At 48.4% G+C, this 27,004-nt stretch overlaps 1 protein-coding gene across 23 annotated transcripts in view; it reads left to right on the top strand.

Moving 5' to 3' along the window:
- WNK1 (WNK lysine deficient protein kinase 1) overlaps nt 1-26,436 on the top strand; it is a 130,056-nt gene extending 103,620 nt beyond the window's left edge. For 5 of the 23 annotated variants that reach the window (XM_044940945.1, XM_044940943.1, XM_044940939.1 and 2 more), the window contains 20 exons: nt 817-1,293; nt 2,010-2,288; nt 2,962-3,059; nt 3,372-3,534; nt 4,049-4,165; nt 4,472-4,645; nt 4,876-4,933; nt 5,071-5,193; nt 5,680-7,082; nt 8,180-8,263; nt 9,725-9,808; nt 10,472-10,532; nt 12,841-12,923; nt 14,219-14,865; nt 15,596-15,795; nt 17,152-17,346; nt 18,200-18,292; nt 20,755-20,796; nt 23,120-23,307; nt 23,735-26,436. In XM_044940945.1, coding sequence (XP_044796880.1) covers nt 817-1,293; nt 2,010-2,288; nt 2,962-3,059; nt 3,372-3,534; nt 4,049-4,165; nt 4,472-4,645; nt 4,876-4,933; nt 5,071-5,193; nt 5,680-7,082; nt 8,180-8,263; nt 9,725-9,808; nt 10,472-10,532; nt 12,841-12,923; nt 14,219-14,865; nt 15,596-15,795; nt 17,152-17,346; nt 18,200-18,292; nt 20,755-20,796; nt 23,120-23,307; nt 23,735-24,052 — 4,887 coding nt within the window. In that variant the 3' untranslated portion in view covers nt 24,053-26,436. Of the gene's footprint in view, nt 1-816; nt 1,294-2,009; nt 2,289-2,961; nt 3,060-3,371; nt 3,535-4,048; nt 4,166-4,471; nt 4,646-4,875; nt 4,934-5,070; nt 5,194-5,679; nt 7,083-8,179; nt 8,264-9,724; nt 9,809-10,471; nt 10,533-12,840; nt 12,924-14,218; nt 14,866-15,595; nt 15,796-17,151; nt 17,347-18,199; nt 18,293-20,754; nt 20,797-22,256; nt 23,308-23,734 lie in introns of those variants that run through there. The other 18 variants (XM_044940957.1, XM_044940956.1, XM_025282992.2 and 15 more) reach the window with 16 other exon arrangements.
- The last annotated feature ends 568 nt before the right edge of the window (nt 26,437-27,004 follow it).

Here is a 27,004-nt window from a genome sequence, read left to right as displayed (position 1 = left end):
TCATTGTGACAGTCATAAAAAAACCCTATACGGAGTGATCCCCCCCCCCGCCCCCCCCAAATAATCCTTCTAGTCACTTGAAAAGTAGCCCTGTTGAAGATACACCTTTCTGAGTGACATTTTTTCAACTTTAAGGTTGGGACTTGTGCTTGTATTTTGATACAATGTATTGTTCCTGTCATATTTTGTCACATCTGAGACTCTGTCAGTTGTAAAATGCACCGTTATTTTAGGTAACATTGAGAACTGACACACCATTAATTGTAAGTTATATCTTAATTTCATAAATGTTAAAATGACCATGTGGAAAGGCATGATTACATCCTGCAATTAGTGGAATATGGTCATAGACCTACTCTTACAGGCCTGGGTGGGACATGAGAACTGTGGAAGCAATATGGATGAGCTATAAGTCCACTGGGGAGAAAGTCCTTTGAATTTCAGCCATTACTATAATAGCAGTTGTAAGTTTAGCGACAGCAAACGTGCCAGTGGATTATGGCTTGTGAAACATGCCTCAGTCAGGATGTGCAGAAGACATTTCCTATGCAAGAGCTCTCTGTTGTTGATGGTGAAGTGTGAGTGGAATTTTCTAGCACAGATTTAGAACAGCAGCAGTCCATCAGCCGCCCGTCCGCAGCTGCCTCTCCCTCATCCTGTTGGCATGTTAACTTATTACTACTAATATATCCAGGGATTGGTGTTTGTTTTAATTTTCTTTCTTTTTGGCTAATAAACAAGTCTTGCTTTTGGCAGCCTTGCGCTTTTTTTTTTTTTTTTTTTTTAAGTCTGTTTTGTTTTTCTTTACCTTCCCAGCTTCCAGTTTCCCAACCAGTACCAACTCTCCAAGGCGAACCTCAGATCCCAGTTGCAACACAGCCCTCAGTCGTTCCCGTCCATGCTGGTGCTCACTTCCTTCCTGTGGGACAGCCACTCCCACCCTCTTTACTGCCCCAGTACCCCGTCTCTCAGCTGCCCCCCGTCTCTCAGCTCCCCTCTGCTCCTCCTCACGTGTCTGTGGCTCAGCCAGGCTTCACACCCCTGCCGGTCACGATGGCAGCTGGTGTTAGTCAGCCTCTGCTCACCTTGGCTTCATCTGCTGCGGCGGCGGCCGTCCCCGGGGCACCCACTGTGGTCCCTAGTCAGCTTCCTGCCCTCCTGCAGCCTGTGACCCAGCTGCCGAGTCAGGCTCACCCGCAGCTCCTGCAGCCAGCAGTTCAGTCCATGGGGATCCCCGCCAGCCTTGGACAGACTGCCGAGGTGCCACTTCCCCCTGGAGATATTCTCTACCAGGTATTGTGCTGGCTGGCAGATGAAGGGCCCCAGAGGGTTTGATCGTAATGACAGAACATCAGGGACTTAAAAACCGAGTAACTGAATATCATAATAACCAGCAATAACACAGGTTGTTGTTCTCAACCAGACATGCCAAAATAGTCCACATTTGAGAAAGGACCCAGTAGAGATGTCTGACTCATTTGCATCTTTTCCAAGACCCCTCCTTGAGAGAAAAATGGCTCTGTCCACATTCACTGTGAGCTGAGAGCTTGGTATGACTCAACAGTAGGTTGTATCAGGCTGCGTTTTTTTATGGGAGGAGTAATGGTGGGTAGCCAACATGGTGTAAATGGAAACCTTCAGGGTTTAGATTTAGAATACTAGCAAGTCGTTATGTGACTGGCATGACTGATACCTTCAAGAGTTTTTGCATTTTCATGTTGGACTGCCTGGAAAGTAGGTGGTTTTTTTTTGGAGGAATTATGTTTATTCTTCCTATTTAAAATGATCTCAGAAAAAGTAGCAGTTTAAAAGTTCAGTTAGGTACTGTCCTGTCCTCTAAATCGAAATCAATCATTTCATTTGAAAATCTTCTTTAAATTATTAGAGATTGGGCTACTTTTCTTTGCTGTGTGCTTTCCTTTCTTTTTCTTTTTCCCTTGCATGTCTTGCTGTTTTGCTCATTTGATGACCCAACCTGCACTAATTTCCCTTCCTCGTTTCTGTCACAGGGCTTCCCACCTCGACTGCCATCGCAGTACCCAGGAGACTCAAACATTGCTCCCTCCTCCAGCGCAGCTTCTGTGTGCCCGCCTTCTGCAGTCCTGTCCCCTCCCATGCCGACAGAGGCGCTGGCTGCCCCGGGTTACTTTCCTGCAATGGTGCAGCCCTATGTGGAATCCAGTCTCTTGGTTCCTGTGGGCAGTGTAGGAGGACAGGTCCAGGTGTCCCAGCCGGCAGTGAGCTTAGCACAAGTCCCCACCACATCCTCCCAGCAAGCAGCTCTGGAGGTAAATGGAGTTCCTGCATGTTTATATCTGAAGCATACACACAGTGGGATAGAAATGACAAAGAAGAAACATAGGTTCCCTGGCTTAGGATTCATTTGGAAACTATTTCAAACTAACTTGTGAATGACTTTTTCTTACAGCAGAATGAAATGCCAGTGTGGGGGCCTTGTTGCCACTGGCTGTTCTGTTGGGAAGTGAGTGTGCCTTGAGAAGAATAATGGTTGTTAGCACTTCACTTCTCTAGCTGGCCCTCTAGCCGTCGTTCTTAGCCCTTTCTTTCACAAGTTCCTGCCGTGGGCAGTCACCAGAATAGCTTCCCCCGCTATGCTCCCAGTGGCCCTTTCTGCCCCCTCCGAGAGAGCTCTGAGCGTCTTCTGCATTTGCTCTGCCTGCCCGGTTGCACATTGTGGTGAGATGCTGGCGCATGACAGGTTGTAGTTTCTTGCTACCTGGCCGCTCCTCTGGCTGATGACACCATGCAGTCTGTACCAGAGACTAGCTTTAGAAATTTCCTTCGCAATTTTAAGATGACTGTCTGTAGATGCTGAAATTGAGAGTTATAGTGCTTTTAGGACTTAGGGGAGGGATAAGGAAAAAAAAGACTAGCTAGTTGGGGATGGTCAGTAATAAACTGCTTTACGGCCGAGGTGTGAATTTCCCTTTCTGTTCACAGAGCACTCAGGTCGTCTCTCAGGTGGCTCCTCCAGAGCCAGCTCCCGGGGCTCAGCCACAGCCTGCCCAGCCAGCCGCGGTGGTCTCTTCTATAGACAGGTATGTGAAGGGCAGTTCTCCGTTCTTGGCAGGAGGATGGAATAGAAGGGAGGTTGAAATGTGAAGGGCAGTTCTCCGCTCTTGACGGGAGGATGGAATAGAAGGGAGGTTGAAATGTGAAGGGCAGTTCTCCGCTCTTGACGGGAGGATGGAATAGAAGGGAGGTTGAAATGTGAAGGGCAGTTCTCCGCTCTTGACGGGAGGATGGAATAGAGGGAGGTTGAAATGTGAAGGGCAATTCTCCGCTCTTGGCGGGAGGATGAATAGAAGGGAGGTTGAAGTCGCACCGTAAACTGCACGTTGTCTTTGCAGTGCACATTCAGATGTGGCTTCAGGCCTGAGTGATGGCAATGAGAATGTCCCCTCGTCCAGCGGGAGGCACGAGGGCAGGACCACGAAGCGGCTGCATCGGAAGTCTATAAGGAGCCGCTCTCGTCACGAGAAGCCTTCCCGCCCCAAACTGAGAATTCTCAATGTAAGTGTTGCTGACTTCTGGCCTCATGTAGTTGACTAATAACTTTTAAATATTTATAAAGCTTGGGTATATTGATGAAAGTTTGGGATCTTTTTTTTTAATCACCCAAATGATATTGTTACATTCGCTCTTTCTATGAGAAGGCACTGTCTTATCTTTTAGGGAAAAAATAGGGTTTTATTTGTAGAACAAAGACCTTACTTTCTTCCAGACCCTTTAGTGAAAGATGTATGCAAGTGCATGCTAAGTTGCTACAGTTGTATCCAACTCTTTGCGCCCCTATAGACTGTAGCCCAGTAGGCTCATCTGTCCATGGGATTCTCCAGGCAAGAATACTGGAGTGGGGTGCCATTTCCTTCTCCATAAGTATATAGCTGAAAGGCTGATACTTTCTTCAGGATTCCTTGCTCGTAGCATAAGAGGCAGTGCTTGGCCTGTGTTACCTGTCACATTCAGTCCCAGAGCTGAGTGTGGTGTTCTGATATACGAAGTACCTTTCTTTTTTTCTTCTTAGGTTTCAAATAAGGGAGATCGGGTGGTAGAATGTCAGTTAGAGACTCACAATCGGAAGATGGTTACATTCAAATTCGATTTAGATGGTGACAACCCTGAGGAGATAGCCACAATTATGGTACGTCTCTGGAGTTCCAGACTTTTCCTATGTCCTTGATCTTTATATCCACTGCTGTAGGCGCATGTGCAGTATTCTGTGAACTATTTTGACAGTAACGTATTTATTTCAGTGTGAATTTAACTGGCACACCAAACCTGTGATTTAGAGGTGTTTTTTTCTAGGTCGTGTGTAACCAGGTTTTGAAGAACCGACTTACGTAGTAATCAGATCCAGCGTGGGTGTTACACAGATGGGCAGAAGTGGTGGTGGGATGACTAAAGCTCCAGCGCTGTACGGAAGGTTGACGCCGCGCTCCTCTTACAGGTGAACAATGACTTCATTCTGGCACTGGAGAGAGAGGCGTTTGTGGAGCAAGTGCGGGAGATCATTGAGAAAGCTGACGAGATGCTCAGTGAGGATGTCAGCGTGGAGCCAGAGGGTGACCAGAGCTTGGAGAGTCTCCATGGCAAGGATGACTATGGCTTCTCAGGCGCCCAAGTAGGTTCATCATTCCCATGGTGAAGCTCTGTTTATGGTAAAAGTATGCTGTATTTGCCTTGCAGAGTCTGAGCCGTCTAGTCTGACACTTTGCAAGTGTCCAGTGATACCACATCACACCTGTAACTACGATGATCAGCATTTATATTCTCTCTGCATGTGGCCATTTGCTTTGCTTGATCATTAAGATTGAGTTAGAGAACACATTTAATCCCTTTTGTTTGTTGTAGAAATTGGAAGGAGAGTTCAAACAACCAATTCCTGCATCTTCCATGCCACAACAGATAGGTGAATTTCTTTTCTTTTTATTGTTTATTCTTACCTTTTACCTAAGAAGGTGTGTGCTAATGATGAAAGTTTGAAGCTTTGTGTTGGTGACTGTGTATGTAATAATAGCACAGTTAAGTGGTTTGTTTCTTTTTAAGCAGGTGTTCCTGCCAGTTCTTTAACTCAAGTTGTTCATTCTGCTGGAAGACGGTTTATAGTAAGTCCTGTGCCAGAAAGTCGATTACGAGAATCAAAACTTTTCACTGAAATTTCAGATACGGGTAAGAAATTGTTTCTCCCACATATGTGTATAAATCCCATGTCTCTCCCTCCTAGATTGGAAGCTTGGTCAAATGATGACATAGACAGTAGAGAGGAGTAGAAAATTGAGATTAACCAACAGATAAACATATGGAGAAGGGAAATAGATGATGAATAGAGTGGATGTAAGCAAATGGGCATGGAAGGAGGGCCTCACTAGACATAGCCTGTATGACGGAAGCCGCATGGGTTCAGCACCATGTGTGTCTCCATGCCCACTACCACGGACAGCTTGCGGTCCCTCCGTGTCCCTTCAGAAGTACATATTCATACAAGTTGACCTACTCTGCTTGAGCTCCCCTGTCACATGCTGACTCCTGCTCAGGAGGGTTCACGTACCTTGTGGGTGTGTGGCACTGTTAAGAATCCCAAGGAATAGGTGAGGGCACCCTTCTGAACCGGCTTTTTACAACGGACTGAGTCTGAGTTTTCCTTTTCCTTTGCAGTTGCTGCTTCCACATCTGCTGGCCCTGGAATGAACTTGTCTCACTCTGCCTCATCCCTTAGTCTGCAGCAGGCCTTTTCTGAACTTAGACATGCTCGGATGGCAGAAGGGCCGAGTACGGCCCCTCCCCACTTTGGTCAGACAGGCCCTGTGTTTCCAGCAGTGCCTCCCACCCTGAGCAGTGCCCCTGGAGCCCCGGCCGCAGCAGCCGCAGCCTCGGTGTCAGCCCCTGCCCCGAGCCACCCTCTTAGTGACGTGACCACATCGGTCATTCAGACTGAGGTGACAGTGGCCCCTGGAACAGGTGTCATGCCTCCCAGTGGTCTCCCTGTACCCCCTGTGTCTGAGTCCCTGGCACCTTCCAGCGTGGCCCCCAGCGTCACCATCCCTGCAGTTCTCTCGGCACTACCAGCGCCCCAGGCAGCACAGGCTCCCACCCCTGGCAGCGGGGCCTCCAGTGCAGGCACTTTCCCCTCTGCACCCGCATCCCTGACACCAGCCTCTGCTGTGGGCAGCGCTGTTGCCTCGGCTGCTCAGCTTCCACCTGTGCCGTCTCAGCCCACGGTAGGCAGCTCGGCTGGGGTGGCCACACTGACAGCCGTGCCCGCTGCCGCTCTGGGCCCTAGCCTCACGGCACTGCCGTCCCTTGCTCTCAGCAGCAGTACCTCTGCCCCAGCTCTGGCAGAGACAGTGCTGGTCAGTGCCCACGCACTGGATAAGACGGCCCATAGCAGCACCACTGGCCTGGCTCTGTCCCTTCCTGCCACCTCATCCTCTCCCGCCCCTGGAGCAGGAGTGTCCAGTGCTGTTTCTCAGCCTACTGCTGCGGCTCACCCTTTGGTCCTCCCATCAGTCGTAACCTCTACTCCCGTACTCTCCCAGGCAGGACCCATGTCAACACCTCTACTGCCCCAGGTACCCGGTATTCCACCCCTGGTACAACCTGTTGTCAGCGTGCCTGCTGTGCAACAGACCCTGGTTCATAGTCAGCCTCAGCCCGCTCCACTCCCCAACCAGCCCCACACTCACTGTCCCGAGATAGACGCCGACACTCAACCCAAAGCTCCTGGGATCGACGACATCAAGACTTTGGAGGAAAAGCTGCGATCTCTCTTTAGTGAGCACAGTTCTTCTGGAGCCCAGCACGCCCCCATCTCGCTGGAGACCTCGCTCGCTGTAGAGACCGCTGTCACAGCAGGCCTCCCAGCCACTGCTGTTGCGCCAAGCAAGCCTCTGACTTCCACTGCCAGTACTTGCTTGCCACCAACCAGTCTGCCCTTAGGAACGGCTGGCTTGTCAGTTATACCAACGGTCACTCCTGGTCAAGTTTCCACCCCAGTCAGCTCTGCGCCAGGAGTGAAACTTGAAACTGCTCCAGCAAAGCCACCTTTAACTAAGCCTCCAGTAAGATTCTTATTTTGAAATAGTTGGGGAAAATATTGTTCTTCCCTACCCCTCTAAAGTACACTTTTTCAGTTCAGCCTTGTAGTATAGTTACAATGATGCTTGGCTTCCTTATAGTAGATGTTTATTAAATTAATTGAAGGTGATGTTAGAATACATGTTCATTGAACTTGGAGATTTTTCTCTTTTGAAATGTGGCAGGATTGGGGGTTAACTATAAGATTTTCTAAGAATGTATAGAAGGTAAAATACAGGCGTTGTTTCTGAACTGGTGCAGACTGAGACTGAAGAAGCCCGTACCCCGCAGGATGTGGGCGCTCCTGAGGCAGCTGTGCCTGGCCACAGCAGTTCACAGTCTTTGTTTCCGTGAGAATGAAGCAGGCTTTCTGCTTTGCTCAGATTCCATAGGCACACGATTTGGAGTTTATAAAAAGTTGGAAGTTGGTGGTAAATTTGATGGAAGGAGAAGTGAATCTAACGTTAAGGATACGATTACTAGAATGTGTTTGCTGGTTCTGCTGTGGAGCCTTCCTCTCATTCTGCCATCTTCAGTCTCTGCTCTTCTCCAGATAACAAGGCTGTGTTTCTCCTGTTGTGTGCTTCCCCCTCTTTCTGCCTTGCCTTCGGCGTGAGATCCCTTGTACAGTGGGGTAGTACAGTGGCTTCACTCAGACAGCATACAGATGACTTGATAGCATTAGATTTCTGATGCCTTTTGCTATCAGACCTGCCCCATAGTTATTTCTGAACTGGGCTGTGCCCTCAGACAGCCTGATGACACTGTGCCAGACAGGCTTGCGAGGGCCTGGCCTGTGCCTCATGTCCAACAGCCTTCATCTGCTCTGCTTCCTCTCGGGAACAGCCTTTTACTAAGTTCTGTTCATTGTATTGGTATATCATGGTAACCCTTCTAAGAGTGCCACGGTTATAACATCCTTTATTTACAGTAGGTACCACAGTGTAACCAAGGCAACAGAGTTCCCTTAACCAGATGCGTCCTGTTCCTACGCTTCTGCATTTGAATTTGTCGGTTTGCTCTCTCTATGCTGTCTCTGCTCAGCATCTCACGGACTTGAATTTCCCTTCATTGTCTGTAGGTGCTGCCCATGGGCACTGAACTTCCAGCTGGTACTCCACCCAGCGAGCAGCTGCCACCTTTTCCAGGACCTTCACTAACTCAGGTGCCCTGCAACTTGGCAAATTTCTGTTCGTGCCTCTCCTTTCTTTCTCAAAGCTTATTGCAGTTCTCCACTGCACGATCTTGCCTCTGGCTCCTGTTTGGTTTTAACTTAGTAACAACTTGCTTTTAAAACACTGTAGCTGATGATATAGGCCCTACTTAAAGTCAGAAGCAAATCATCTAGAAATCATTTACTGTTAATATTTTTTCATATCTTATGGAAAAAATAGCAAACGTGACATTTTGCCAAAAGATATAATTGCTTTGTCATTCATACTTGTGTAGAATACTGAAAGATTACACCATTGTGCAAGTGAAAAATTTTTATGTAATCAAAATTAATGATGAAAGTTCCTAAGAAAAGGGTGCCACCCTGATAACTGATAATGGCCTTTTTTTTCTTGAATGTTTGACATTTCTCTCAGTGACCTCCTAATGAAGTAAGTAATTGGGTATGAGAGGGTCATGGTTATGAAAAACAGGTATTAATCTTAAAATCCAAAACCCAACAGAGCTCAGCTAACATGAGATTGCTGAGACAAGTGAGACCAGTGACATAATAATGAGATCCCATCTCACACCCGTTCTGCTCACTCGGAGTCAGAATCACCTACAGTCTGTGAATTAATATGGCCTTTCCCAGTCTACCCCCAATACCATACATGAGTCAAATTCCTATAAAGTACTGGGCATGATCCCATTGTAGCTATGTAAGAGCTTGTGACACGGGACAAGCTAGTAAACAGTGAAAATAAATTAGGGACTTACTTTAGAATAAGATGTAAGAAAAAACATGGGAAATTGATCCCAGATACACAGTAAAACATAATTTAAGCAACTTGCTAAATAAAGTAATAACTCCAATGGAGAACCCACTCCATCAGCTGCTAAACTTTGGAAAAGAATGTGAAAGTCTTGAACCTATTTTCTCATTAAAAACATGTATTCCAGTTCCTCAGAAGGCCCAAAATGTGAAATGAGAAACTGCAAATTAGACCTATGGGAGTGAGGCTAAAGCAGAGGAAGGCTAGAGAGGCGCACGGTTGATAGAAGCCAAGGCAGTGATGGTGTGCTAATACCTACTGTTACTCACAAGGACAGGTCCTCAGGAAGAAGACCAAACTGAAGAAGAAAATAGGGAACGATACGGCTAATCTGCCAGTCAACCCTGTACATGTTTCAGAATATATTTTTATGGCGAGGACAGATATAAGAAAGAAGACCTCAAAACTGTAAAAACAAATGTAACTGGGTTTTTGTGTGGCTTGAGAACTTGATGATACTGTTTTGAGAGCTTGGTGAATCATTCAAGCAGGAAAGCTAAGATGAGTGTAGATTATTGGGTTTAGTACTGAGTGAGCAGAGAAGGACATGCCATGTGGTCTGAGCAGGAAGCAGTGTGTCCCGTGCGTGTTGGCACTGGCCGTGCCCAAGGCTGTGCTCACCATGCTGTGTCCTTCAGCCCCCGCAGCCCCTGGGAGACCTGGACGCTCAGCTGAGAAGAACCCTCAGTCCCGAGAGTGGCGTGCTGACGTCTGCCGTTGGAGTGAGTTCTGATGACCTTGATAAAATCTCCCCATAACCCTCATGTGTTATGTTCCTGGGATGTAAGCTGTGACCTTGACCACTTTGAATACCTTTAGCACCGAAGCAGAGTCTTTGCTTTTGTTCCAGTCAACAGAAATGAGATGGTTAATGAAGGAGTAACACTGACCTATCAGCGTAACCGAGCAAGACACTGGTTTTGATTTTCTCATCTTCCCTGTAGTTAGAGCTCTCCCACAGACCAGCCCTGTGGATTCTGTGTTTATGCCTGGGAGGAGGCCATACTTTTAAGTTTGAAGTCTTAACGTCTTCTTTTTAGGCTTGTGACAAAATAATGTTCTGATTTAAATTACCTTTCTGTGAATATCCACGTTTAAGCATTCCATGAGAAAAATTAAGAAAGGGATTTGGAAAGGTTAAGACTCAATTTCTTTTAAAAATCGCTAAAACATCTGTCTTTCTTTATATCAGACTAGTTTTTAGGTTACTATCCGTCTTTCTTTATATCAGACTAGTTCTTAGGTTATTAAAGAAAAATCACCTTAGACAAAAGCGTTTCTTCACACATCCTGTCTTTCTGGCCAGTGGAAAGGCAGCAGGGAAGAGACCCTCTTACTGAGCCTCTGACGCTAAAGCCGTGGTGGTGTCTGTGTGTGTCTTGCAGCCCGTGTCTGTGGTGGCTCCAACAGCAGTTGTGGAGACCGGAGCCCAGCTTCCGAAGGATGGTGAGAGCACCCTTCTTCCTCTCTGTTCCCACACCAGGCCTTCCTGTAGTTGATGGGGGGAGGCACACGTTCTTGAGAGTTTGCAGGTGTCCTTGAGACTGTCAGAGGACATTATTACGTATTTCCTGATTGACACGAACCGATACTAACATCTAGAGCAGTAGTAGGGTCATGAGGTTTTTACTTCTTTTTGAGTGGTGGCTTCCTAGGGGGTAATGATAGTTTCTTAGCATAAGACTCTTTGTTTTTAGCTAGGCCAGATCCTTGCTAAAACATAACAAGGAAATTCAAGCATATTGATAAAAGTTAATTTATTCACAGCCTCTTGGCTTTTGAGATGTATAGAAATATAGAAGCTTGAACAGCATGGATGGTGAAAATGCACATGGAAGAGTTCAGATTCTCAGTATTAAACGTTATTTGTCTATTTCTGAATTGTTTAGAATTGGCATGTCTATAAAATAATCTGTTTTTAAAAGACACATTTCCAAAAAAATTTAATTCTGTAAAAATTATCCATACCAACAGCTTAAATGTTTTATTAGAACTTTTATCATGATGTTAGTTGTAGGTTCATATCAACTATTGTTGTTACAAAGTTTTGTTGTAAATCTCTTTTCACCATCAGTCCCACCGAACATGGGAAATTTGACACTTTTTTTGTTGTTGCCTTTTCCCAGATAACCATCCTCCTCAACATCACCTGCCATAAGTATAATTCCCAGTATAACTATTAGTAAGATTGCCTGAATGCTCTTACTACTTCCTGTCTTCCTTAAAAGTGCTAAGTTTCACTTAAGACCTTTCTAAATTAAATTATTTTCAAGACAGTCACACTATGAATTGGCTCTTATTTTAAAAGAAGTGACTTGAAAATCAGTGGAATAGATTAGAAAGTCTAGAAATGGACAAACTAAAATGGAATGTAGAATATGAAAAAGGTGGCCTTTCAAATCAATGAGACATATGGGGTATTTCACTAAGTAGTTTGGACAACTGGACAGCCATCTGGAAAAAAGTAAAGATGTATCACTAGCCTAGGCCAAAATAAATTCAGAGTGGAACAGAGATGGAAAATGCTGCCATAAAGCAGGGCTGTAAGAAAACAAAAGGGATCTTTTTTTTTTTTTCCAACTATCTAGAGCAGAGTTGACAAACTTGTTCTGTAAGAGGCCAGAGAGGAAATGCTTCAGGTGTTGCTGGCCATCCAGTCTCTGTCACAACTACTCAAATATCTAACCTATTGTAGCTCCACAGAAGTAATAGATAATAAATGAATGAGCTATGTTCCAATAAAATTTATTTATAAAAACAATCTGTGGGCTAGATTTGGTTCACAGATCATAGTTTGTTACTCCCTGATACAGAGAAAGATGTTATTATTACATTTAATACCCAGCCCAGAAGCATTAATAGATTTTCAGTTTCTGCATGGGGGAAAAGTACTGTTACGTCCAAAGATAAAGATAAATGAAAACCTGGGCAATGTGTGTGTTGTATATGCCTGTCACAAAAAGGACTTTGTTTTGCCAGTATAAAGGATTTCTGTAAATTTGGCATAGACCAAAATTTAAAAAAAGATAACGGGGGAAAAAAAACCACAAAGATAGACGTGAAAATATTTAACTTCCTTTATGAAACAGAACAGTAGAATAAAACTACAAGTCATCATATTTTTCCCCTATCCTTGGTAAATTCAGAAGTTAATAGCCACTGGTGACTTGGTGTATATATATAGCCTTTTTGGAGATCAGTTTATGGTCTGTCAAAGTTTTAAATGGCAGTGATTCAGTACTCCCATTCTTAATTTACTGCACGGATTTTTAATATAAGAATATACATATTAGAGCAGTTGCTGCTATAAAAGTCTGCTATAGCTAGTACCCATTTAAAATGGGTCTTTAGTGTGCTCAACAGAATCTCATGATCTTTGAGTTACAGGGCAGAGCTATAGTGTCCCTGCCCGTCAGCCTTAGTATCTCTTCTCGTGTGAGCTAATCCAGGAAGCCGCGTTGCTGCTGTGTGGCTTTTATTCCTCCACGTAGTGTGCTGTCCTGTGTATGGTGTACAGGGGAGACAGAGGGTTTCACAGCCATGTAATCTTTACACAGAAGGTGTCTGGTAGGAAGGTGAGCAGTAACCGTTTCCCCTTGTTGGGCGCAGCGAGGGGGCACAGACAAAAGGAAGTGTTCCTCTCCTCTAACGAGTTTCTTCTTGGAATGCGCAGTTTCTGTTGACTATGCTTCTGGCTAGGGAAAGGAAGCTGCTAAAAAGATGCTGACATTCGTTCTCTTCCTCCTCCGTGTAGTTGTTTCAGTCTCTCAAGTCACAGAAGCTCCTGTCCTTGCGCCCACTTCCACAGCTGGTGTTCTGAAGATGGGGCGATTTCAGGTGAGACTCTCGCTTTTAAGGGGTAGTGTGTGTGTAACGAAGAAAGGATCCCCGATACGGTGAGTGGTGGTGTATGTATGATAAAAAAGGGATTTCCGATTCCGGGGTGGGAGTGTGTATATAAGAAACCTACATCTGTCTTTGGGGACCTAATTGCCATCAATGATATGTCTTTTTTAGGAGCACTTTAGAGCTGTTTATCATTTTCCTCTCTTAAAATAACACATGCTTATTCAGGAAAATGAAGAATACTCAGAGTGGTATTCTGAAGTACTCTGAAGAATACTTAGAGAAGCAGTGGACAGTTGTCCTCCCTGCCCATCCTCCTCTTTTCCTTTGGCCCTGTGCGTGTGTGGACCTGACGTTGACCCTGCTGCTTTTCTGATAGCTCTCTGTAGCTTTTCCCATTTAGGGGTAGGGTTACCTAGCCATTCTCCTATTTTCAGTCATTAGGCGGTTTCTAATTTTTTAATAAGTAACAGTAAACATCTTTGTATAAAAAAGTTTTCATGTTTAGGATAACTTAAGTTTGATTTCCATAGTGAAAATACTGAGTCAGCATCAAATGACACCATGTAATTATATTTTCCCAGTTGGGAAACAAGTGAATATTTTCTGGGTTAGTGATAGGGATATGGCAAAACCAATACAATATTGTAAAGTTAAAAAAAAAAAAAAGTATGAGATAAAGATGCTTTGGGATTAAAAAATCTTTTTCTGTTTTCTTAGCTACTTTCTGGCTATTCTCAGTATAGCACTTGAAGCTGGGGGTATTGGATCACATTCTTCTCATTTGTAAGGTGTTCTCAGAGTTTGTGGCTTCCCTGACTTTATTTCTAATACATTGTTGAACTAGCACAGGAATCGGGATCCTTCCTTTAGCGCTAGCTAGTTGTCCTATTTCTTGAAGCTTAGCTGTCATTTAACATTTATTGGATGTAATCTTTGTAGTTTCTCTTGTTTACAAGCAATCGTCAATATTCTGTGACCTGTTGTTATTTATATTTTAACAAGATGTGATCTGAGTCCTGTGCACAACAGGAGATAATGGAAGTAGCAAATTTGCTTGGCTTAGCCAGCTGCTCAGAATCGGCATCTGACTGCACATCTCAGTGCAGACGTGTCATGCTCTGCAGTGCGGTTCCTTCTGTTTTCACAGTCTGAGGTGGAGGGCCTGTGTAAACAAATGATCAGCCTACTCAGACTGGGACTCGAAGTGCTTCACTGTTTTATCATCCGTTGTGAAAATGGAGTGTCTGGGAGTTCTTTAGTCTCACTTTGGTCTGTTGTGTCAGGTCTCAGTTGCAATGGATGACCCCCAGAAGGAGGGTAAAAGTAAGTCGGAGGATGCCAAGTCGGTCCACTTCGCATCCAGCACGTCAGAGTCCTCGGTGCTGTCAAGCAGCAGCCCCGAGAGCACCGTGGTGAAGGCAGAGCCCAACGGGCTGGCCGTCCGGGGCGCCTCTGCAGACATGCCTGACAGCGCCCACCAGCCACCTGCCTCAGAAGCTGGGCAGCCTAGCAAGGTTGGCCGTTTTCAGGTGACCACCACAGCGAGCAGAGTGGGTCGCTTCTCTGTGTCCAGAACCGAAGACAAGATGGCTGAGGTGAAGGGAGAGGAGCCAGTGGTCTCTCCTTTCATGGACTCGGAACACGACATTCCTCCCACCGTGACGCCAAAGAAAGAGAAACCCGAACTGTCTGAGCCTTCGCATCTGAACGGGCCGTCTTCCGACCTGGAGGCTGCCTTCCTCAGCCGGGACGTGGATGCTGGTTCAGGGAGCCCACACTCCCCTCCGCAGCTGAGCTCCAAGAGCCTTCCTGCCCAGAGCCTCAGTCAGAGCCTCAGCAATTCCTTCAACTCCTCCTACATGAGCAGTGACAATGAGTCAGACATTGAAGATGAGGACTTAAAGTTAGAGCTTCGCCGACTACGGGAAAAGTGAGTGTATTTCTCCCATGAGGGTGGCGGCAGAGCTGTGTGAGGACCCAGTTCCTGGTGCTGGAGAGGTGACGCAGGAGCGGGGCCTCTGGATGTAGTTCTCGGAAGGACTCAGGGCATCCCTAGTTACAGAACTGCCTCAGCACCTGTGCATGACTGCTACATGTGGTTTTTAACACTAGCACTTCAGCGTTATTAACCTAATCTTGACCATTTCTTAGCCTACTGAATGAATCTGGTAATGGCACTGGGGTGTAGAATACTTGAACAGGTTTTCTTGGTCACAGTTGACAAACTGGATTTGAGTTGCCAGTTCAGTATCCTGTGTAGAGCCTCAAAGTCAGGAAATCCTTCTGGAACATCATCAGCCATTTGTGGTTGGCTAGTAGCTTTTTCTGGAGAAGGAAATGGCAACCCACTTCAGTACTCCTGCCTAGAAAATTCCATGGATGGAGGAGCCTGGTGGGCTACAGTCCATGGGGTCGCAAAGAGTCGGACACGACTGAGTGACTTCACTTCACTTAGGAGCTTTTTGGAATTGGCTTGGGTGGTAGAGGCCAGCAAGAAGAGCTGACAAACGAGAATCTCAAGCTGGTAAAAGTTAAATTAAGTGCATTTGAGGGACAGATTCATTAGTAAGTAAACCTGTGCGTGAAGGTGAAATCATGTTAATTCTTGTTGGAACAGAGGTGGTTATTCTATTTTTTAATTGTTTGGTTATCTTTTGTAGACATCTTAAAGAGATTCAGGACCTGCAGAGTCGCCAGAAGCACGAAATTGAGTCTTTATACACCAAACTGGGCAAGGTTCCTCCTGCTGTCATCATTCCCCCAGCAGCCCCCCTTGCAGGGAGAAGGAGGCGACCCACCAAAAGCAAAGGGAGCAAGTCCAGTCGCAGCAGCTCTTTGGGGAATAAAAGCCCTGGACCAGGTCAGCCGTGGCCGTCCTGTCTTGTGTTTCTGTCTCCATCTGTGTGTAGAAGCTGTTGAATATTGGCTACTTGAGTTGAATTAATTGTGAAGGAGTTTGACTTTCCCATAGTCTCACTTCCTTGCCTTCACTCCCCATGTTTATAGAACCTCTTTTTGAGCCTGGAAGACAGGGTAGTACTGTGGCCTTTTCCTGTGTTGCCTATATTGCTGTCTGGTGGTTTCCTTCATGTGTAGTTGTTCTTGACTCATAGAACTCACATGTCCCCAAACTCCTAGGCAGCTGGAAGAGAACACACTGTTCTCTCTTTAGTAAAGTCCAGGTCAGTTCTCTCTTTTTAATGAGTGGAGTGATCATAATCACAATTGGGATGAATGTAAATTTCATATAGGTATTTGGGTATGTCATGTGATAATGTCCTTGATTAAAGTTTTGTTTTATTTAGCTGTATGGGAATAAAGAACATGCTAGTATTTATAGTCAAAAAATAGTTAAATCATAATCTCTTATTTTTGTGGTTTGCCTATTTTTTCTCTATTATGTAGAGTTTTTCCCCTTCGGTGAGGTTATGGTAATGTTAGATAACTAGTTGTAAGTAAAAGCAGCTGGAACACACTTACATACTTACACTCCAGTACACTTGGCCCTTGCTCGTCAGCTCTCATGTTAACTGTATTGGACAGCACTTGCAGGCCTAACAGCTTCCCATTCCCTGCAAGTTTTCAGGGGCCCAAACCTTTTCTCTGGGATGTTAGAGCCAATTCATTATGAGATGTGAGATCATAAGTCACAGCAGCTAATTTAGATTCTGATCCCAATTTCAGCCTTCTTTTGGAGTGTACTTCTGTTCCACTAGTTATACTAAGGAATAGCCAGGTGTCCACTTCAGGACACCTGGCTAATGAGTGAAAGCCACCTATCAAAAATAACTCTAAATATGCATTACTCTATAATTCCTGTATCATTTTTTGACACCTCTTTGTACTTGATTTGACACATGGACCAGAAGGACTAAGGAGAGACTGCCTCTGGACCACTCTGAGCTATAAGAGGGTAAAAGGCAGGGCTGAGGTTACACAGTGGCGTTCCCATGTCTCCTGCACGTGCTGTCATCTTACCCAGCTTGGACTCCTGAGTCCCCCGGTTATCTGCAGCTCAGCAGCTTCAGGGACGGGGCCCTGCAGCCCTGTTGCCTCTCCTTCATCTCTTACTCCCCATCCCATCCAGAGGCTTTTGTCCTTTGGTCTGTAGCTTCTGACCCGTTATCACTCCCTTGGTGGGACAAACAGCAGACAGCGCTGTCCAGGGCAGGGGGAGAGCTGTGCCCCTGCCTCACACCCCTGTGTCTTCTGATAGGTACCCTGTCTGGCCAGAGTGCAGCTTCAGTCTTGCACCCTCAGCAGACCCTCCCCGCTCCTGGCAGCGTCCCGGAGACAGGGCCCAACCAGCTGTTACAGCCTGTGAAGCCATCTCCTTCCAGTGACAACCTATACTCGGCCTTTACCAGTGATGGTGCCATTTCAGTACCAAGCCTTTCTGCTCCAGGTCAAGGTGAGAGCCACGAGCAGCCACCATCCTCCAGGAGCCTTGAAATGGAGACACAGCCACACTCAGGACAGAAGCCTGGGGCAGGCGGGTGGCTTGGGGGAGCAGCTGACCTGGAACCTGCTGCCCACACGGTTCTTTGGGCTGCAAAGGGGGGTGGGTAGCAACTCGCTTGGGTGGGATCACTGCTCCCTTCTGGTGGAAGTAGGTTTTCTTCAAGGGATTACAGCAGAAAGTAGCCCTGTGACGCCTCAGTGCGGTGCAGGACTCCTTTGGGATTTGGAACTTACGATTTAATACTGGACTAGGGTTTCCTGAAACCAGATTCTTAGGTGTTTTAGCCCTTTCTGAAAGTTAATGCATTTGTTCAGCCAATGTAGACTTTAATAATTTCTAAGTGTGAGAGAGACATACTAAAGTGAATAGCCCTAAAATTCAAGTTGCTACCTTTAATCTACTTCCCAAGTATAGGTTGTTTAATAAACAGAGGTTTAATAAAATGATCACTCAGAACATTCCTGTAGAGGAAAGACCTTTTAGTAACATTAGACAAAACTTAAAAGCTGTTGGGCATCTGAGTGGAAAAGAATGAGGGGAATCTAGACGACAAACGGAGGTGCCTTTGCTGCAGCTTTGCGAAGGTTAGAGATTAGCCTGTCTCTGAGCGTGCTGGCGGGTGGCACAGTCTGGGCTGGTGGGGGACAGAACTGACCCCTGCCTCTGGCGTGCAGGCCTGTCCTGCAGGCTCGTCCCTCTGTGTGCCGTCCTAGCACATCTGGCTCTCAGCTCGGGTTCTAACGTCTCGTAGCTGTGTTCTGTCTCTTCTCTCCCTGTTCTCCCCGTTCTTCCCCTCTCACAGGCTGTGCCAAGTTTAACTGTGCGTCCGAGCAGGTGACGTTCAAAGCTGGCGGCAGGAGGACGCGATTTCTGAGTACGCCCTGCTTGGCTCTTTGTGTGTAACACCTTTACTCCTTCCTCGTCCTTGTGTCTGCCGCTGGGCTGTGGTTTCACGCAGTCCATCTTCATTTGTGTCTGCGCATCATCTCCGCAGTGGCTTGGCTGAACTAGTGTCGCCCTCAGAAGTTTGGGCCTCTGTTAATTACGATAAAAGATGGAGATCTGATCATAGGTTTCTGTAAACTTCAAAATGAATTTTCTGGTAGAACTGCCTCTTCCTCAGCCTGTGCCAGAGGGCAGCACGGTGTCCAGGGCAAGGGACTGCTGGGTCACTCAGCATAGTGATGTCTGCGCGCCCAGCCATGCATAGTGCTACCCCTTGCTCTGGCATTAGGAGTCACAGCAAGCTTCCTGACCACTGGTGCAGGGAAAAGTGAACCCCTGTTTTTGTATTATTTTTCAGAGTAGATTGAAAGTTGGGTGGGTTTTGGTTTTTTTTTTTTTTTTTTTTTTTTTTTTCATAATCTCAGTTAAGCATAACCACCTATCAATTGTAAAGATGCTGGAATCTCTTCACTGGATGTTTTCACCACCACTGCCCTCTAAGGGTTTCAAAGAGGGTTTCGGTATAGTTCGTCTTATAAATTATGCTCACTAAGACCGAGGGCCAGCACCTGCAAGCCAAGATGGGCTTTTTAACAAAATCGCTGGGACTTCTCAGCTTTCTTCCCCAAAACAAGGCTCCTGCCTCTCCAGTCCACCTCCCTGCATGTAGAGTGCGGGTGGTCCTGCACAGACCCCGTGAGATCACGGGCACAAGGCAGGAGCCCAGGGAATCACACATCTTTTCTCTCTGATCAGCCTGGCACATTCCGGTAGTTGATAAGCATATGTTGAAATGAGAATTTTAAAAACAAAACTGAGGTTTAAGTAAAAAACCTTTGTTAGAGCTTAAAACATCTTATCTGTTAAGGCCTCAAACTTCTGATGTGGCTGTTGACATACTTTTTAAGTGCATGTGCTCGGACTGTCATCGTCTCTTGAGTGTGGTTCAGAGATCCTTGGGCCTCATACAGCACTAGTCCAGGGCCGTGTAGCCCAGAGGGAGGTGGAAGGCATGCCCCGCTTGGTAGGGCAACGGCTTTCCTGGCAAGGCTTAGTGGGTGAGTGAAAGTCACTCAGTCGTGTCCGACTGTTTGTGACCCCATGGACTAAACACAGTCCATGGAATTCTCCAGCCAGAATACTGGAGTCGGTAGCCTTTCCCTTCTCCAGAGGATCTTCCCAACCCAGGGATGGAACCCAGGTCTCCCGCATTGCAGACGGATTCTTTACCAGCTGAGCCACAAGGGAAGCCGAAGAATACTGAAGTGGGTAGCCTATTCCTTCTCCAGGGGATCTTCTGGACCCAGGAATCAAACCGGGGTCTCCTGCATTGCAGGCAGATTCTTTACCATCTGAGCTGTCAGGGCCTGGCAAGGCTAGGCTGGACCAACAGTGTTAGCTCCTCGGCACTTAAAGTCCTGTGTCCAGTTAGATGACTGAAGAGACAGTAACAGCAGGGGACAAGTGTTTGGAGGTGTCGGTCCGGTGTTATGTGGCCTGTAGTCTCTCAGAGGGAAGGAGGAAGACCAGGGCATTTTTGTGAGGGAAGTATTGTGTGACAGGCACCTCTTCGGTTAGCTCAGAACATTCCCATTGCACTTGGAAAGGTAGGTGGTGTTACAGTGTCGTTCAGATGAATGAGAGATCCTGCCTCTGTTGAAGGCACGTCAGTGTCCATCATGTAAGCCTTTGTGAGCAGATGGCAAGATGCAGATTTAAAGCAAATAAACCCAGTGGTTTAGGACTGCCAAGCCCTGGTTCAGTCCCTGTCGGGGAACTAAAGGCCCACAAGCAGTGTGGTGTGGCCAAAAAGAAAAAAAAAGTTGAAAGAGCAAATATGGACAGAGATATTGGGCTCTCGGGTGTTGGGGTCTTAACTGGTCTGGGGTGCTTCACTCTGTGCTCAAAACAGATAATGGTTTGGAAGCACGGCTTGGCTTCATGCTTTATTTTTGTTTGAAAGTTGCTCGTTTTCCACATACTTTTAAAAGATTTTTCTAGGGGGGACGGGGTTAGTATGTATGTCCAGGGTTTGGAAATAGTGTGTTAGCCAGTTTAAATGAGAGCTGTAACGACGGTGCCACCTGTCAGCCTCCTGTGGTGGAACTGCGAATGCGTTTATGCAGTGCGTCCTAACAGCCCAGCAGGAGAAGCAGGAGGGGCCAGGGCGTGGAGAGACTGCCTGGGTACTCGAGGTTCCAGCGGTGAGGCCAGAGCCCCAGAAGCCTGGTGCGGGGCTCGCTCCTCCAGACAGCGTGGGGTGGGGCCGTGGGCCGGGAGGGGCCCCCGCACAGCCCAGGCCCTCTCCCCTCCCTCTCTCCTGCTGGGCCCTGGTGTGCTGTTTGGAGAGTCTAATTATTTTATACTTCTGTTTCCTTATCTTTAACACACTGCTCTCTCTTTGTGCTTCAGGGAAGATGGTGAAAAAAGTCTGCCCTTGCAACCAGCTCTGTAGTAATTATCCTTTCTTTCTGTTACTTCTGGTCCCTGACTGTGAAGCCTGTCGCCCTGAGCTCTTTGCGCCCCGCAGCCTCTCGACTCCTGGACCCCAGCCCTGCACCCTTTTCTGGTGTCGTCTTCAACACACTCAGTGGTTGCCACTGGCTCTCCTTCCAGATTCCACGTCCCCTCACAGTCCATGCTCTCGGTGACAGCCCACACCCGGCTCTGTGACAGCTGTGGGTGGGGGCGCCCGTGGGTGTGTGTAGGGCGAGTGGGGCTGCCTCGCGCCCCCTGAGGAGTCAGCCAGCTGTGTAGACAGTGCGGACAATGGCAGCCGCCGCCAAGGGGCTCTTCCAGAAAACGGTGCTTGGGAGGCGGGCAGTAAGCGTGGCTCATAGTGGGCTCTTGTTACTAGAAGGGGGCAGGGGTGGGGGGCTGACTATGGCAGAACATTTTTGGCGAGAAAGCATGCACTCACTGCTTTTAGAATTTTTGAGCAGAACTGAGAAGGGTTTAAAGGACAGGGAGTGTCCTCTGAAGGCTGGCCGTGTTTCAGAAACGCCTGCTCTGCTGGTTTCGTCACCGCTTTCCTGCTGCCACCGACCACGTGCACCCCCATTCTCCTGGGTTTAGTAGCCAAGCCAGCTTTTCCTAGAGTTAATTTCTGCTTGGAAAGCGGGGAGCGGGGGGTGTGTGTCACCCTCCTGTGGGAAGGCAGTTTGCAGAAGCCAGGATGAGAAGGTGGCCTGTGTGGCTGGCGCTCCCCCGTTGTCCACCCAGTGTCGAGGGGCCTCGGCACCCAGCTGAGCCGGCCTGTGGCAGCTGCATCCCCTCCGTGGCTGCTGAGAGCTCTGCTCACTTGTGAGCTCTGTGTCGTCCTCATCGTCTCCCTCGCCACCAAGCTCACACCGCCGTGGTCACGCGCGCGGGGGGCGAGACGGTCCTCGTGCATGCGCTGACACCCACCCCCACCCCCGTCCCTGCCTGCGCTGTCTCCCTGCTGCCGTCCCGGAAGCCTGTGTCCTGTGTGTCCCACTGTTCCTCCTGGGTTCCGCCCTGTAAGGAACTCAGCCCCCGCCCCCCGCCCCCCACCTGCCGTGTTGCCTGGGTGCTGAGAAGCACGGGACCTCTGCGCTGGGCAGCCTCACCTCACGACAGCTGTTCCTCCCACACTCGGGCTTGGGTGCCCAGCCCAGGCGGGTGAGCCACCCCCGTCGTGGGGCCTGGGGGGTGGGGGCGAGTCGCTTCTGGCACTGCTGGACTGTGACAGCGGGCAGTGTCCGCATTTAGACATTCAGCCCTGGCCTTGACTGGGGATCTGAAGTCCTCTTGGCTCACGCCTTACAATGGCCGCTTACAGTTATTCTGCAGCACATGTGAGATCTGGTAAGAAAGTGGGGGTGCGGGGAATACACAAGACCCTGACTCTTCTTTCCCTCTTCCCTCAAACCTGCCTCTCGAATAATCGCCAGTGTGCCCTCCAGCAGAGCCGAAATCAGGCAGGACACAGACTCCTTTCTTCCTCATGAAACCATAGAGACCCTTCATCACAGCCCCAGAGCCTCTGCTCCCTGCACCCCCTGCCTCCCTGGGTGCACAGAGAGTGCCTGCTCTTTGGGGAGGGGCAGGGCGGGGAGAAGCCAGCCGCGGTGCAGCCGGTGCAGCCGTGTCTTCCTGGAGCCGAGAGGCTCGGGCGCAGCACAGACCTCCTCGTGCTTGCCTCACAGGGAGTTGGGAGAGGTTGAGCCTTCACTCTCCCAAGTTGATGTTTGCGTTCATGTTTATGGGCCCAGGCGAAGAAGCTTTCTGAACAGAGCACGCGTTCTCTCGTCTCCCTCTATGTGGAAGAACGGCTGAGCGTGTCCCGGACCCCATCCCCCCGCGGCTTGGGAGCCCAGCTCTCCTCAGGCCTGTGCTCGCAGTGCTTCGGCTCCCGCGGGGACCCTGCCCATGCTCGGGGGGGCCCTCGGCTCTTGCCCCGTCCTGCAGCATTCAGAGCAGCCAGGCTTGGTGGCTTCAGCACACAGCTCTCCTTAGCAGGCGCTGGGCACAGGCCCAGCACCAAGTGTCCGCACTCCCAACACCGCGGGGACGGGCGGAGCGAGGCCCCGGCCCTTTTCCCTCCCCGGCAGCTCCTGAGGAGAGCCTCCCCCAGCCCTGCTACGCGCCGCGGCATTTGGCTCCTGAGACCCTGAAACCTCCCTTCTGCATGGCTCCCTGGCTCATCCCCCCATCCTGGGCTTGCCGTTCATCATCGTGGGAGGTCTCTCCTCTCCCGAAGTCACCACCCAAGTCCCTTCTAACGGGTGTGCCTTGTTGCTTCTTCTGACCTCAGGGACCAGCAGCACCAACGCCGTCGGGGGAGCCGTGAGCAGCCAGGCCGCCCCGGCTCCGCCTCCTGCCGTGACGTCCAGCAGGAAGGGCATGTTCACGGATGACCTGCACAAGCTGGTGGACAACTGGGCCCGGGACGCCATGAGTCTCTCAGGCAGGCGGGGAAGCAAAGGACACGTGAGCTATGAGGTCAGCGCACCCCTCGTGCTTCCTCCTGCCTGTCCGAGTGTCGCTGAGCACGGGGACCCTGCCGTGACCACCTCCAGGGGCTCCTGAGTGCTAGCACTTCCAGGAAAAAAGACAGCAATCAGCTAGGTCCCTTTCTTAGTTTCTTTCCCTGGATTCCTTGCTCTGAACTGAGTCAGCCCCGTTTTTCTTCCCTTTTCCTTAACACTCTGAATGGTGTGTGCTTGCGCCACTCACGTGAGGCATGCGATGCCACCCACTTCCAGTCAGAACAGGTATGTGGTGAGTGTCAGGAGCCAGTGATGGTGATGAAAGGCTGTCTGGGAGTTGTTCTCCCGACCCTGTAAGGTCAGAGCAGCCCAGGCCTAGAACTCTCCCTCGCCCTGTACCCGTCCCACCCACACGGCTTCACCGCCTGTTCTCTCTCCAGGGCCCTGGCATGGCAAGGAAGTTCTCCGCGCCTGGTCAGCTGTGCGTCTCCATGACCTCAAACCTGGGCAGCTCTGCCCCCGGCTCTGCAGCGTCAGCTACCTCTCTAGGGCACTTCCCCAAGTCCATGTGCCCCCCTCAGCAGTACGGTTTCCCTGCCCCCCCGTTTGGCACGCAGTGGAGCGGGACAGGTGGCCCGGCACCCCAGCCGCTTAGCCAGTTCCAGCCTGTGGGAACAGCCTCCTTACAGAATTTCAACATCAGCAACTTGCAGAAATCCATCAGCAACCCCCCAGGTTCCAACCTGCGGACCACGTAGACCTGAGGCGATCCTGGGGCAGGTTTGGGGGCAGGAGATGGAATGTGGGGGGTCGGGGGCGTAGCCTATATGCTGACTACTAGTGCTGCATTTAACTGGTCATTTCTTGCCAGAAAGGAATGTTTTAACCCCGCTTAGAGCCCTTGGAGTGGAGGCCCCCTGCCCTCACTCGCCTGAGTGGGAGGCGAGAGGAGAGCTGTCTTGTGTGTGCTTTGTCGTCGCCCAGACCCAGCAGTGAGCCGCTGGGGAGTCGGGTTGGCCAGAAGGCTCCTAGAGAGCTCTGGAAAAGCAGAGCCGTCTGCATTTTCAGGTGGTGGGGCTCTTCATTTTGGTAGCCACCCCAACCCCTTACTCCCTCAAGAATATAAACCACAAGACAAAAAATTTAAACTATTGGGCTCTCTCCTACCCTGTCGCCCCCACTGTTTTTCTTTCTCCTGTCTCCCCCTACCCCCCCCACCCACCCCAATCCAGCCAATCTTTAGAACCCAGTGCAGACACCAGGGGAGGGATGGAGGTTTCAGCCCTTTCTTACAATAGGTCATTAGTGCTTTAAGCAAATGATATTCGCAGCTTTGACTGCAGCATTAGCAATTAGGAAAAAAATTAAGTTCCCTGCGGACATGTAACTTTGCCATCAGTTTTGATGTGGAAACACTGTGATGTATAAAAGTTGTTGGACAACAGTAGTTTAACAGTAAAATATGAAAGGCTTAAAAAGGCGAGCTCTGTCCTTTACTTACTGAGATTTCACTTTTCTCCTTTGTATTTCCATTGTATTAGATAAATAAATGTGAATGTAAAATTGTATAAATCACTCTACTTGAATACTTCCGTCCTCCCAGTACCGCTTGCTGGATGCTTAGTGCCTTGGACTTCTATCGCTTCTGCCGTTGCATCAACTTCTCGTCAGACCCTGGTCCAGCTGGTCAGCGAGGGTGTGTGGAAGGAGAGCGTGGGTCTGTGTGACCCAGCAGTGGACTGTGTTGTAAGGAAACTGGAAGGGTATTTTTTTCAAGTCATTTAACAGTTTTGTAAGATGAGCAGGGTGAGAAGTTAAGTTGACATCAGTGGTTAAAGCAGAAAACTGTTTCAGGACAAGTGAGGAGGGAGGCTGTCACCAAATCTGGCAGTTACCAGGCTGAGCGTGGCGTGCGATTGGTGCCGAGAGACTAGAGGCTGCAGAACAGACGTGTTTTGAAGACGTGGTGCTTGGCCAGCGGCTGCCCTAAGCCTTACTTTCCTGCGCTGGGCTTGAACTCAGAAGATTGAGAAGAAATGGCTGAAGAGAAAGGAAGGGGGTGGGGGGCTGGTTTTTAAGTTGGGAAATGTGATAGTGAAACGTCTCAGATGGAGAAAGTTGCTCTAAGAAAAATTGTTTGCCTTGCTTTCCTCTTGGGGCAAATGTACCGTGTATTTCTCAACGTGGGGTCCTGCAGTTGTGGCAAGTGGCCCCACATCTGAAATAAGCACTGTAGGAACGGCTGCTTGTTCCTCCTCACTTCTGTATAATGTCCAGAGGGTTGCAGGGTCATAATCTCCCGGCTACCTTTGTTTCTAGAGTGACAATGGATATTCTCATATAAAGAGACTCCCCTCAAGTAATAACTGCAACCAGCCAGTATTATTTAGTGCTATGCCTAGTTGTGATGGGCAGTTCTCTCTATTTTCAGAAACTTCAGGAAATACTCTCCCATTGCCTATTTTGGGGATCTCTATTCTCCCAGAAGATGGGGCAAGAAGCTAGGGCTCTTAATCTTGGGGTGCTTCTTCTCTTGACCCTGAGCCACCTCAGTGGCCCATCCCAGGAATCTCCATGACAGGAAGAGCCTGGCTGTCCTGTCCTTCGTTGCCCATTTTCTTTAAGTTAGCCAAGGCCCCAAAGATGCAAACGAAAGCTGAGGCTTTTAGGAAGGTAAGAGATGAGAAGGGCAGGTGCTCCAAGCTTTGCTTTGAAACTTTACTTTTTCTCTGCCTGTAATCCTTGAGAAATGGTAAGAGTAAGGACCGAACAAGAAGTGCCGAGGAAATGGGAAACGGACATGTGGACAGAGGGGACGGACTTTGTACCCAAGGAGGGAGCCAAGTGCAGCACGACTCTGGTCACTTTGGTTTAATGATGTTGAGGTCTCTTCACTCACATGGAAAGTAAGAACTGGTTTTACTTACTGTTGATTTTTTCCCCCTCCTGTGGATGAAATAACTGAAACCTAGAGGAATAAACCAGTGCTACTGAACTGTTTAAATTATTTTCGTGTTAATAGTACACTTTGAGTATCTTTTTCCACATTAAAAAAATCTTTCTGAATTATAAATGTTTTCCTTACATTATTTAACAATGTACACTGTTTAAAAAAAAATAAACTGAATTCAAACCTTGGGGATTCTTGGCAGCCGTCACTCCTGTTTGGCGCTGTGGGTTGCACTTCCTGCTTGTGGACATGTGATGAAGCCACGTGAATAAACCAAACTTGGTTTTGTTGAGCTGTGGGGATTCATTTTCAGCAGGTGCCTTTTCGTGATCGCATTAGCTGATATGACTTGTGTGCAATTTATAACTGGATTCCTATCTCCAGAAACTTTTTCAAACAGTGATTCTGACTTTAACTAAGATGCTGCAGACAAGGAAGATAGCGGTAACAATAACCAAAACCAGAAAAAAATTTTCTGCAGCTCAGGTGAGGGGTCGGGGGTGCTGGGGTGGCCGAGGCCTGCCATGGGGCGCCTTGTCTCGGGCACCACGTCACAGGCAGGCCTGGGCTCCAGCTGCCACTGGACTGAAACTGTAAACAGCTGCTTCCATCAGATTTTTGGTTTTCGGATACGTATGAACACTGTTCACGTGACCCTGTAGTTGGAAGTGTGCACTAGCGCTGTATCTTAACAATCTTTACAATGCTCCCCACGGGGTGGCCAAAAACCTGTTTTTAAAAAACAATGTGAAGTGCAATA

The sequence above is a fragment of the Bubalus bubalis genome, chromosome 4 (genome assembly GCF_019923935.1).
Source record: "Bubalus bubalis isolate 160015118507 breed Murrah chromosome 4, NDDB_SH_1, whole genome shotgun sequence".
In the NCBI taxonomy this organism is placed as follows: domain Eukaryota; kingdom Metazoa; phylum Chordata; class Mammalia; order Artiodactyla; family Bovidae; genus Bubalus; species Bubalus bubalis.
The sequence above is the reverse complement of the archived record's forward strand: the minus strand, read 5'-3'. Positions and strand labels throughout refer to the sequence as shown.